Raw genomic sequence first — 13,847 nt, 5'->3', positions numbered from 1 at the left:
AGGAGAGAAGACAAAATGATACGGAGCCCCTTAATTGCTTGAAATTTGCATAAATCCCGTCAGAGTAAAGGAGAGGCGGAAGCTTTAGCCAGGCTGGAGATGCTATTTTTCAAAATGCAATCTGTTACAGATCACTGATTACCTGATTGAAATTGTAATCTGCAACATAATCTTCTACATTATTCACACTCAGTAATATAATCTAATTACTGAGTCTTCCAAACTTGATAGAAGCAATTAAATGAACGGTGTGTTAAAATTTACAGCTTATAATTTGATAACAGTATTAATGTCATTATCTCCAACCTTAATGAGCCAGTCTTTAAAAAACACTCCTGCTTTTTTTAAAGGTTTGTTAAATGCTGGATTTGTTGTGTTTTCACTATGGACAATTAGATGAGTCACCGTGGTAAGTTAGCATCTGAAAGGCGTGGACGCGATGGTTTCTGCTCTTGGTTCTGTTGCATTTATGTGGACATCAGGGAGAAGTGAATTTAAATTAATCCCACGGTAATTTACTAAACCGTGCGCCAATTGCACCACTATAAACTGCCAAAAAAAAGCATGTCTTAAGTTTTGCGCCTGACGTTGTTGCTAAATGAGTCAGAGAGAGAGAGAGAGTGAAGGAGGACATTGTCCAATCATGTAAATTTATCAGGAATGCCAGGGGAACAGATGCCATGAGAACAAGCTATTGATTTCCATGCTATGTCACTGCTAACTGAAGTCACGTACTCAAAGATGACCTGGACTTGGAAATATTTTGCAGTTCTTCATGTTTTGTTCTGCGCTTTATGCTTTGCATTTGTTTGGTCTTAATGCACATCCTATGAATTCTGCAGGAATACAATTTTCTCTGTAGCTGTGGCTTAGGAAGACAAGCAGTCCTGGACTCACCGACCTTCGGTCCACATGGCAAAGTGTCCTTGGGCAAGACACTGAATCGCTATGTTGCCTATCGATGCGTTCATCGTTGTGTGTGAATGTGTGTAATAGAGAAAAAAAGCACTGTGTAGCCTGGACCATTAAATATACTAAGACGTGCTGTATGAGTGTGTGAATGGGTGAATGTTGGCTGTAGTGTAAAAGCGCTTTGAGTGGTCAACTGGAGAAGCGTTAAATGGTGAGGTTTCTGATTTTTGGAAACAAATGTGTGACAGCTGAGTCACACACTTAATGCATGAACTATATGGTCAAAGATTTTCTCTGTGTATTAAACGTATCTAGTATGTACAATAAAAAGACTAGCAAGTGTACGCCCAGAGGTGCGACGGCTGTTCAGGAGTATGTAATCTGATAAATACCAAAGGTCCAGCTATTCTTAAAGAAGCCATCAGGAGAACAGAGGAGAAGGTTGTAACAGGATGATCTAACAAAGACTGGATGGAGTGGACAGTCACATGCACCCCTAATATTTACCCCCTAGATACCTAGATAGGATTTAAACCCTTAGAAATGACCTTATTTATGCAATTTATACAATTTGGAAAAAAGAAGGAGGGGCCTTAGAAAATAAGCAAGGAGGAGCGCATATTCCACTGAGAGAATATAAGGAGAATTATCAAAAAATCAGCCAGTCTGCCCAGTTAAACTAGTTTATTTTGGCCTAATAAATGCTTGCACTTTGCTGCTCTTGTTGTATTTTACACTATTAATCACTTTAGCAGCCTACAAAATTAGCCTAGTCCAACAGAATTAAGTGGTATAAATGAGTGAGAGTCGTGGAGGCAGCCATCTTTCAGCCTAAGTGGCTTCCCACGGAGAGAAGTGCTTTTTTATCACAACAGATGCCTGTAGATGACTACAGCTGTGAGCTATTAGCTGGTGAACACAATCAAACCACAGCCTGATGCCTTACCAAGTCCTTTTTTAAATTTGATAACTGAAGCACAAAAAAAAAAAAATCAATATCTTACACAACTTCTTTGAAGGTATATCCACCAGGCACCGTTAAAAAGAAAGAAAAATAAAGCCAGTACAAATGTTGTTCTCTTTGTCAGATATTTTTCCTCAAGATTTGCGAGTTTTTCGTTAAGTGCATGTCTCCTATTATGCCAAGTTTAGCTGTGTTTTGCAGCATTTGTCACCTCAGAAACACAGAAAAAAGACAGAAGAAAACTACCCAGATAGAAATTACACAGAGGACTGGCAGCAGCCATTTTGCATTACTTGGGGTTTTCCTTGCGGGGTATCTAAAGTTACATATACAACTGGGATGGCCTCATATCCTGAATTTCATTGGCTGTTTGATATATCAGTTCCCAACATGCTCATCTGCTGTTGGCTTCATGTGGGTTAGGGTTACAAGGCAAAAGAGGGCCATGAGCTTCCTTGCTAAGACTCTTTGGCTATTGTACCCTGTGCACATGACATGGAGGCTCCTGTAGTCTTAAGTGAGGTGTAAATTAAAAGCTAGAAAGGCCGGTTATACTTTGAAATCACTGCTTAGGAATGTTTACATACCAACTGGAGTTTCAAGGGAAAATACGTACGTATGAGGCACAGCTGGCAGCTAATTACAAATTATCTGGGAATATACCGAATAATCAAACTTTTTAGGTTTAGAGCTTTAAAGAACTGGGTTGTTGGAACACTAACTAATAAAAAAGTCAATTTATGTCTGAAAAATATAAATCAGTGAAATCAAATGGGGGATTCACACATATACTAACTCAAAACATAATCTATCTTTCTAATCTTGGTTGTTTTTAGCTTCGATTGGGCTAATTGCGATCGCTGAATCCACAACATGCTTTGCATCAAATCAAATTTCAGAACATTGCTCACAGAACTGAACACTCATTAGCCAAACTTGATTGCACACAAATTTGTCTGTCTTAGTAAATAAAGGCCCTTTCCTCATCCCAAGTTTTGGGGTAGGGAGGATCCATAAAGCTGAATAGGTGCAAAGGTAAACTGAGCTGTAGTGAATGCAAAATAATACACTAAAATACCATATAACAGTTCAAAGTGGGGTTTTGCATCCTTACCCTGACTGCTAATTATCACTCATGCAACATCCTCCAGTTCACTGAGGAGCTACTCTGATTAATGACACACCATTAGGTTGGATAATGGCTGTTGGAAATGTGAAAAAGTAATAAATCATACCGCCAGGGGTGAGAGATAAAGTAAACATGTATCTTCCAAGAGGTTTGAACTTAAAGGGAAGAAGAAATAAAAAAGGTTCCCATTCTGCACATGAAGTTTTTCACAAGGCTGAGAGCGAAGTGGGTTTTCATCTCTGCTAAGTGAAGCAGCAATCAGTTCTTCCTCCTTCAAATGAGCCTTGCCTAGGCTTTTACTATAACCCAAAGGCTTACGTCTGACTCCAACAGAAAGGGACTGAAACTCTACTTATCACATTAAAATTGTAGGTTTTTGAACAGCAATGAATCACAGCTAGCACCACAACCTCCCTGAGTGGCACTAGATCAAATTGCAATAAGTGCAGTTCCATTCACACAGAAATACAAATGAAAACTAGGGGAAAAATACCTCTTATATAACCAAAACATGCTTTAAACAAGGACACATGCCTTATCTATTCCCTGCGCATTTCCTGCAAAACAGCTGCCCAGCAAACGCGAGCAAAAAGGAGCAGAAAGGTCTGGTGTGATATTCCCTGAGCAGTGCTCGCCACGGTTAGTGCAGCAGCTCAGGCGATGAGAGCTCAGAGTTGCTGTAAGTCACACAGGCTTGGGGAAAAGTCTGAGTACTGGCTGATGTGTAATTCATCATCACTCACCGGTGGGTAGCTTGACACTAATGTGGGGGAGGGAAAAAACAACATTTAGGGAACACAGAGGCCTTTTCCCTATGGTTCATATGGACTGACATCTGAAGTAAGGAGGCCTGAACAAGGACACGGGTGCTCTTTGGGGAAATATGCACATGTGTTTTTGCATGTGTAGAGGAAGCGTGGCTGAATATTTGAAAGCAGAATGCAACTTGACAACTTTAAAATAAACTTCAGCCTCATTCAAAATTGGGTCTCATTTTTCCTCTGTGTGCTTTAGTTGAGCACGTAAGTAGAAGGACATGCAACTCCTCTGGGCGAGCCTGCAGGAGCAGATTGTACTGTACAGTCTGTGCACATAAAGTGAGTAAGAGTCCTTGCAATCCTTCTTTATGACTGAGGAAGTGTCAAGCATTTATTTGGTCCTTCTGGTAAGTCTTCCGTCCTTTTTTTTTTTTTGGTCTGAAAGTTTTCCCTCAGGGATTAGTGGACGGCAGTGGTGCAAAGACTCAATAAAAAAATACTCCATTACAAGCAAAAGTCCATTCAAAATCCTCAATCAAAGCCACATGAGCTTTTACTGGTAATATGTGCTCAGAAGAATGAAAAATAAAAGCACTTAGTCCAGTACACTGAGCGCCGCTGACATGGCCCCAACGGCCCTTTCCATATTATTACTCTAAATTCCCATTTAAAAGCCTGCATTTACGAAATGGCTCAAATAATAGAAGGCTGGCACAAACAAACAATGGCTGGTTGTTAAGATTGGCTGGTTAAAAAAAAGCAATGACTTTCAGGCTGAAATCAATATAATGTTAAACTCTACACACAAATTCTCTCCAGTTACCCAGAGAGTAATTTTGGTAACATGTAATATCCCAATATCATTTATAACTGGGGCCTTGTGATCTTTGCCTGTATACCTGGAATAATATGCATTCCCTTCATTGTAGATGCAGCTTGTCAACTGTCACTGTGTATCCTGGGTCGGGGAAGTGACTTATGTATTAGCCCCTCCCCATAGCCAAATGTTATTGTCGCTACTGCCTGTTGACTTTGACAGGCTTGCTGAAACTAGCAGGGGGATACAGAGTTGGATGTCCTTTCAAGTTTCTGGTGGGAATTTTCTCTGAGTATTGGAAATATGCTGAAGGGACAGCGTTTATGCTGAAGATGGCTTGGATCCAATCACAATGACAGTCTGACCAACTCTAAATGTAGTGCGGTGGATCCATTTGCATTCTGCATGCATTTAAGGGCCTGGCTGATGTTACTGCTACTGCTGTTTGTTGCACAGAAAACCAGAAGGGTGTTAGTTCATGAAATTCCACGAAGACTATTAGAATTAGGAGCATCTATCACTCTGTTATGCCAAATTCTACTCATACCTCTGTGTCCATCAGCTTGAAGACATCGTCAGTGAACAACCTTAACAGACCCCATCTACACCAAAGATCCCCCAATACTGTGTTGCAGCTAATTTTAAGCTATTTGGCTGCAATTTCCAGGCTAATATCATGTTAATTTAACATTGGATAAGTTTTACAGCCAAGTTTGAATGATTTCAGAGGAATAAAACAAACACAACATCATTAAAAGGGATGACTTAGCTTTTAATTATGCTTACTATGATGAATGTGAATAAAAATGAGAAAACCATGTGAAGCTAAGTCCCATCTTTTCAGCGGCATGGTGGAGAGAAAGCTATCGCTGCTGTATTCAGACTGGTTGTCACTTTTTTTTAATCAACAAGTCAATCTGAAAGTGATCCCAATGATATTGTTTCTCTGCCATCAATGTTATCGTTGTTGTGGTGTGTTGTACTGTCCATTTGACTTGTAATGATGTTGACAACCATCCATTTACATCTTTACAAATGCTCTCTTTACATCCTAGTTTCGCATGCCTTTTCAAAATGATATACCCTCGAAATATGAAAAGGCACTCACCCCTTTTTTTTACTTCAAAAATGTTTTCAAGATCTAATCAATTCAATTTATTATAACTATAAAGCTACCTTCACGTAAGTTCAGAGGTGCGTCTTTGTATGGAAGAACTGTGACTCTGATTTTTATTCATGGTGCTGTAGCTTAGCAACGTTCAGAGAAAAAAAGGCAAAGTGGAACACCTAATGTGACTCTTGTGCTGATTGAATTTGTGCAGTGACGATATACATTATCAAGACAAAATCTAAAAATAAATTAAATTGGAGTCCATGTGAATTGGGAAACATGGAAATGTGAAAAAAAAGCAAACATGCAGGCCTGATTTGCTCTCACACTGATTTGAATAAACATACACATTATAGCACTTAATCATAAACACAATATGTGTCATTAGCAGCTGCATTTGTTCAATTTGTTGCTAGATTTAACAACATTATGAAGTATACTGCATGTGTGTCCAAGTGAAGGGTCATAAAATCCTCCTACAAACTAAGACGCCCTGATATTTTGATGTTTTTACCACTAAACCTTTTAGCTTATATGTTTAGGGAGTAAATAATACAATAGCACTCAAATAAAGTGAAGAACTGAAGAGATGCAAGAAAACCTGTTGGACAAAGCTGTTGCTTGTTGTTGCAGTCTCTTTATGTGTTGTGTTTTGGATTAACATGTGATGTACAAGAGTGCCGTTAGAAAAATGTCAGATTTGCATATATAACATATAGCAAAACGGCACGAGAAGCTGTGATGTATGTGGGAGTATACAAGAGAAACAAAGCCTGTGTTTAGATGGAAGCAGGAACATTTATGTCGGAGATTAACCTTTGTGGCATCAGATGCTTCAACGGCGATTCTTGATGGGGGGAAAAAACATTAATTATGAAGTCGAACAGATCTATACAGAATATAAAACGACACCGCTGATATATGAGTGCTATAATGAGCCCCTATATTGAATAATGTAAGGAAACTCTGTGTATCCACGCACACTCCATCCCTTATGCTGTAGTTGCTGCACCATCTGCATTACCATTTTGTTATTAAAATGTAAGGATATTCTATGAATTTAAATCTACAATTGCCCAAAATCAGCGTATATGCTTGACTGCGAAGAAGATCTGGTGATCCACAGATAGTTTTAGCTCAGTCATTGACCATGTTATGAATCATTCTGTCCTAGCAGTGTGCAGGCTTCCGTCTACAAGCTACGTGCAGAATTTACAGAAATGACCTTTTCTGCTGTGGATGTGATGCGGCTGATCAATTCAATATTGTTCCACAAAAATAAAGGCTATTAAACTTTCATCCCCAAATGCTGTGTGCGAGTCCTGCTGCAATGCAAAAGATTGATTTGCTGACATTAGGTTGGAGTTAAGCTAATGCGAATCGCTATGATATAACAGCAGGCCTCAGGGGCCGACGTCGCAAGCCCTCTTGATGCAAAAAGGGAAATTAATTAAAAACAATGATGGTGTAATCTTGCTCATTACTTTTGCCCAGACAGTAGCTCTCTATCCTGTCCGTTTGATGTATGTCAGAAAGCGAGGTGGTTGCTCAAGGGGACATTTGATCGGTTACATCAGGCAGGTGTCATGGAGGATGATCGGAAAAGGAGGAGAGGAAGTCTGGATAAAAGATTCTTATGCATCTGGGCTGAAGAAGAACTTGATAAGTCGCACTCTGACAGAGTGGGATCTAGGACAGAAGACCACTCCACATCTCTTTCTTCTGTCTATCTCTTTCCAGTCCCTCTCTCAAGCCTCTGGACCATGCCAAGTCAGTTAGACTAAGAACATTAGGGTGTCACAGCTTGGGATTTGGCTTTTGCAATTCTATTAAAGCGACGACTCTAAAGGCAGGCGCCTTCCCTACCCTACACCTCTCCTCCTGGCGTCGCCTTTGCCAGCCAACAGATGCAGGTTTTTACATATCAAAGCTGTTGACTTGCCAGAGTCGTTCCTTTACGCCTCTAATGCTCTTTGCTTCAGAGAACTGTACCTCGGCCCCTTGATCAAGTTACTAAACGCGGCTTTGCACATGGCTCACCACCAAAGGCAGGCGTCTCACGCTGGGACCTGGAAATGCAGGCGAGAAAAGCATCTCAAGGGGATTGGCTTGTGCTTACACACCGTAAGACAGGCCAAGAGAGAAAGAAAGAGGGTATGAGGCATACCGACAGGCATTTGGAGCAAACAACAAAAGAAGGGCCAGCTTGTGTTAATAAAGTAAATTCTCAAGCTGAGGAGGATGAACAAAGGTGCAGTTATTTGGCAAATGTAGACAACAGCATGTGCTGACGTGCATAAAAGGTGGATGCATTTAATTGATATTCCCCAAGTGTGTCAAAGCAATCTAATGGCTCAAGTGCCTTTTAAATTTGGGGCTTTGATGCCAGCTATTAATAAAAAAAAAACAAGAGTCTGACAAACAAATAACAGCTCTGAAGCAAAGAACATGACAGAATGATTGATTTATCAATACCAAAGCCTTAAAAAAGTCTCATCATTATATGTTCTGCTTTGAAGATGGAGAGCAGATCAAAGTGTTGTATGACATCAAGAACTGTAGCAAAAGAGAGGTGCTTTATAGTACTATATAATAAGTAATCGCGTTCTCAGAATGAACTGGATTGAAAGGGAGAGACATTTGATTATTTACTGTGAATTGATGTGCTTCACAGTGTGTGTGTGTGTGTGTGTGTGTGTGTGATATGACGCAACCAAATGCCACTGTAAATCTATGTGGAAAAAAAGAGGATAGAATAAATGCATGAATATTTCTTAGCTGAAGCCTTTGGCACAGAGTCTCCCCCTGCTTGTTTCTTGAGGCATGTCTTCTCCATCTGAGCATCACTAACAGCCATTCCTGTATGTGTCCTCTGTCTACTACTGGCAATAAGGTGTCGGAGGAGGGAAAGCGTTCCTAAAAGCACAACTGATATTGACCTCGGCTCTGAGCTCTGAGATGGAGGTCATTCAAGGGTAGCAGACCTTCAAAAACATCGCTCGCTTCTGCAAATTACTGCAAAAGGTTTGTTTCTCAACCTTTACTGTTGCACTCTGGACTGAAATGGGCATAAAGATAAAAAAAAAAAACCTCACAGCTTTACAGTCCTAGTATTTGTAGAATTTTTAGAGGCTGATGAAGGTCACAGGGATGTCTTGCCCAAAGGTCCTGTTCTTCCTCTGTTTCTTAGAGATCATCTGTCATGCCAAACTCAATATACTCTGCAGGGAGATTGATTTAGATTTCCGGGTCTTTTTTCATTCCTGTTTGTTTCATCTCGCTTTCGCTCTCATCTTTATAATTAGTCTTTATCAAGCCTGACATTTCAACCAGACTGAGCTGTAACTTTGTAAAAGTTTGCCTGGCTTCTGTCCAAACCTTGAATCATCCTGCCCCTGTTGCAAGAACCGGATGCAGACTTGACATTTATGATCAGTGTAGGAGCAGAATCGTAGTGCATACTTGACTTCTTTACTAAGTTAATTTACTTTGGCAAGACTTACTGAGCAGAGGTACGAACAGCAACACGTCTTCATCATCAAAAACATAATCAGTGAATCAATGCGTCTGAAGTTGTGACTGGTACTGTAGATACAGTATGTAAATACATTGTTGAAGACAAATCAAATGCATCGCCGATAATTAGCATTATGCCAACTGAGCCACCTGACATTGAACTGATAATAAAGGTTCGCTTCGATGCATACAAACTACTTGTCACGTCTTTCTATTTTGCTTTTATGGAACCAGACATTCTTGAGTTATTTTAATGTGGAGCAGACTTTTTGAAGGTCTTCCAAAGTTTTCTTTGAGCTTTTTCACTCATTTTCTGTTCAGTCCTCCTACCTGACCATTTTCAGGAGAGATTAGCCAGTGTTCAGTCCACACATAACAAACAACTAACGAAAGAACCAATTTCAACTGGCACTTTGTCACTGGCAGCCTGTCAAAAACACAGACATTTTTTTTATCACTCTATTTCTTTACATCCATACAAAAAGACAAACAAAAAAAAAGCATTTTTGGGCATAGAAGATGGTTCCAAAAGAGTATTTACTGAAAACTTGGAAACTTATCTCAGTATGGTGTGCAGTGTGTCCTTGAGAATTTGAGGAAACTGTGCAAGTGAAGGACAAAAGAAGTGTCAGGCTTAAAAAAAAAACCTATCAGCAGCAGATGAACAGTATCCATCGACTGTTCATTGAAGCTCCATAGGGGATTGGTGTCTGTCAAGAAGTCATTCTCAAGGAAAGAAAACTTGGAGAAAAGGCTGAGGTATGCCAAATGACACAAGAAGTGGACTGAAAATCAGTGGCAGCTGGAGAGCGCAGACCTGATAGCATTATCAAAGCAATGTGGGGTCATCATGACAAAGAACGGAACAAAAGGCAGCCAACATTCAAAGAAGAGTTTTTGAGTGTCCTGGAGAACTATTTCTGAAGACTACTTAAAGAAACTTATATACTGTATTTCCAGTAATGTTTACTCACGTTTCAAATGTCTTTCTGGTAACACGTAAAGAAATGAGGGGTGGCTCAAGACTTTTGCACGGTACGTTCCTAATTGTGCCTTTTTGTTGTGACATCTAGCACTTTCACTTTCACTTTCAAAGTGATCTATTTCAGTGGGAAGTTTATTTTGTGCTTAAAGTTCTTTTTATGTCTTGCAGATAGAGTTTCACTCTTCTCCCAGGTAAATTAGATTTAATATTAGACTATTTTAAAACAAGACACCAAGACATTTTTAATCCGTAGCAGGCCTAAATCTAACCCAGCTATGGCAGAGTGACGTGAACAGTGAGTTAAAACAAATGTAGATTGGAATAAAGTTTGAAAAGTACTGACAGAAGCTGAACACCCAAGTAACAGTAATAAGTGTCGACTAACTCCACCTGCTCCTCCTTTTTGACCTCTTAATAATTAACTGTCCTGCTTGCAATTTGTGTCCATGTACAATAAATTTTAATAAGGCCATGTTTACATGTGTTGTGTGTCAATTATTCACTTGTCACTGATGTGCAGGAAGATGCAGCGTGTGTTTTGGCACCAAGAGCGGGGAAAAAGAAAAAAAAAATCAGCTTTTCATAAATACTGTGTAATTACCTCAGTTGACCAAAAAGCTTCTGGACAGCGCTTATTTGTCTTTCTTTTTTTTCTGCCCCCTCTGTAATTGTGACGAGACAAATGCTGGCCAGAATGCAGTGTATGTCCCTGCCGCTTTATAAATGAAAGTTGGGTCGTGGTGACCTACTGCTGCAAACTGGTCTCTGGTGAGAGGGAGCAGGGAAGGGGAAGCCACGTCATTCATTTTCCAAACATGATTAAAATATGGAACAAGAGTTCAGTATGAGGATGGCGTGTGAACATATGACAGCTGTTTGCCTCGTCTTCTTTTGGTCTTGCTAAAAAATAAATAAGATGCGATTTGTTTATTGAATTTTGCATTCAGCAATTTGTTCTATCCCACCAGACACGAAGCAGCAGATCCACACAGAGCTGCTAATTAATGAAGGGCATCTTAGAGTGTAAATCCTTTGTTTACTCTTTGGTGTCAGCATTGGTGCATAGCAAAGCCACTAACCTTTGATATTGGCTGTCATCACAGCATTAATCACTATCAATTCAGCCAAAAATATTCAACACAGACATCTTCAAAGCACATCGGAACTTCATTAATTCCTTCAACACAGTGATGTGGTTTACAGCTAAGCTGAAACGTGAATGCCATAGCAAAGGGTCCTTTAAAAACTCTTGAAAAAAAATGAGGGGAAAATTATGCGCTAATCCTTGTTGGCGAAAACAGAAGCAGGGGCAGCTCTTGTTCCTCCTCAATCAAAATATTTGTAGTGGCTGTGTCAAGTTCATCTTGAATCAAAAACAACAGTTAAACTGTAGCCTTAAATCTGTTTCATAATTCACACTTTAAAAGTAGTTTTTCTGCAGGCCTGTGTTTGACGAGTCCAATCGTGAGGGCAAAAAACCCCAAAGAAACACAAAACACAGAAGGCAACAGTAATAGGAAAAATAACAGTAATAGCATGTTAATCATCACATGTTTCACAGCATCTTAGAAATGACACCCTGTCGCACTGGTTCCTCTTTTTGATGAGGAAAAAAACTGAAATGGAACTTGAAATGGAAGAATGTATGGATTAGCTGCTGTAAGTAGGCCAAGAGGAAACAATGCAAGCCATGAGACTCAGTTTTTCTAGTTCCTATAATCACTTGCCAGAGAATGGTAAGCACCCCACATGGATCGCTTTCATTCCCTTTCTCGCCATCTTTCGTTCCCTCTTTGGCCGAGAAAAACATCCCCAGTGGTGTGCGAGAGTGACACTGCTTTGGATCCCCGGTGTTCATTCAAAAAATTCTTTTCAAATGTCCACAAAATGAAGACAAAATGAATACCAGTGGGAATAAATTAGCTGCTCGCTAATTAGCCGTTAAGCCATCTTTGAATGTCACCGATTAGAGGAGGGGAAAGACATTTTCAATGAGCAGCAGAGGTGGGGGGTCTGAGGCCTGGGGATATGGCATGCTGTCTGTGGGTATTCTCGCACACACATGAAAAAACACACGCACAACACACACACACACACACACACAGATCCTAACAAGTGTGGACATGAGTATCTCGAGCTTTGTGCCTCTGTTAACATTAGTTCTGCTCTCTTCACACTCAGCAGATAAAGTCCTCTTTAGTGTAAGAGGTGGAGTCGGAGCTGTTGCCTCTCAGACCTGATGTGGGTACCAGGGGAGTGGACTCATTTCACAGGCTTTGGAATGAAATTGGATGGGTGTGAAAAGAAAGAGATGGGCGAATGTTCAATTTTTGTCCCAGTGGACTAGAACCCGTAAAGATTAATTACACCAAGCATAAAGAAAGTGCATCCATTTAACAAAAGCTCACCATATGCAGAAAAACACTTTAAATCACTGCAACAAGCTGCTTGACAAAATGCATTTACACCCAAATTCAGATACATATAGAGTATACCTACGGTCTGTCTACTCACATTGTACGATGAGCTCCACCACGGCCTCCCGAGGCTTTACGTTGAACCCATTATACTGGCTGGTCTGACAGCGGTAAGAGCCTGTCATCTCTCTGGATACATTAACAATCCGCAGCACGCCGTCGTAGCTCTCCATCTGCATGCTGCCGTCCGGCATGGGTGCCTCCTTATCCGCTCGCGACCACAGGATGATGGGCTTAGGCTTTCCTGAAACAAGGCACTCCAGTTCCACTGTGTCACCCTCGCGGGCCACCAGGGGGGACTTGCCCCGGGGGACTGTCAGGTTGGGGGGAACTAAGAAAGAGAAAAACAAAGGAGGGACTGATATGGGGCTCTAGAAAGTCAGCAGGCGGGATAAGAGGAAATGATCGACTCAGGGGAGAGGTGGCGAAAAATGTATGGAAGGGGAAGCGGATGAGCATCCAAGTTGCAATGGCCACAAAGCAGAGTCTCAATAACACACACAGCTTGAATGGGAGGATCATGCGGACATTAGCAGCAGTAATGGCCAACAGCAGGGACCAGACACTTTCAGCATATGTGCAATGTAAAACCATCATGGAGGGCAGCGGTCAGTATTATCAAGCAATGGCAAACAATGAACTATGTAATGGAGAGCTGACAGACAGATGCAAATAATCAATGATACCAACAATCCAACCCCAACAAAACATTCATGTGCTGGAGAGCAAAGGGAATTTAACTCAGGCACTAAACTAATAGTCCCATTTGCCTACATTCCCGTCATATCTGAAGAAGCATGAAGATTATGTAAATTAATCCAACAGAGGATTACACCGAGTCTGAGACACAGTGTTCACAAACAAGGAGTCAATGTACTTATTGTACTTAACACAACTGTACCCGTCCATGACTGATGTTCAAGTGGATTTAATAACCAGATGCAACATGAACATGCAGAGATGAAAAAGAAGACTAAAGCTCAAAAAACTCTAAAGTAACCAAAACTCTTGTATTATTTCTAAAAATTCCCCCTTTTCTGTGCTTGGGAGCATATATAAGTGTGTCTTAGGCACTACCAAATGATAAACTCTGAAAAGAAAAACACTGGTGCTTTTTTTGTGGCTGCATTCTGTAGGCTTGAAAATATCTTATTTACTGAGCTGTTCAGGGGATTTCA

The 13,847-nt window shown here is 40.5% G+C and overlaps 1 protein-coding gene across 1 annotated transcript in view; it reads right to left on the bottom strand.

Annotated features, from left to right (window-relative positions):
* Positions 1 to 13,847, bottom strand: part of LOC140267106 (MAM domain-containing glycosylphosphatidylinositol anchor protein 2-like) — a 195,455-nt gene that overhangs the window by 55,053 nt on the left and 126,555 nt on the right. Inside the window, exon 9 of the mRNA XM_072362282.1 lies at positions 12,707 to 13,000. Within this exon, the coding sequence (XP_072218383.1) occupies positions 12,707 to 13,000 (294 nt within the window). The remainder of the gene's footprint in view (positions 1 to 12,706; positions 13,001 to 13,847) is intronic.

The sequence above is a fragment of the Leuresthes tenuis genome, unplaced genomic scaffold (genome assembly GCF_036924035.1).
Source record: "Leuresthes tenuis unplaced genomic scaffold, fLeuTen1.0.hap1 SCAF_13, whole genome shotgun sequence".
Lineage (NCBI taxonomy): Eukaryota > Metazoa > Chordata > Actinopteri > Atheriniformes > Atherinopsidae > Leuresthes > Leuresthes tenuis.
This window is presented reverse-complemented; position numbering and strand designations above follow the sequence as displayed.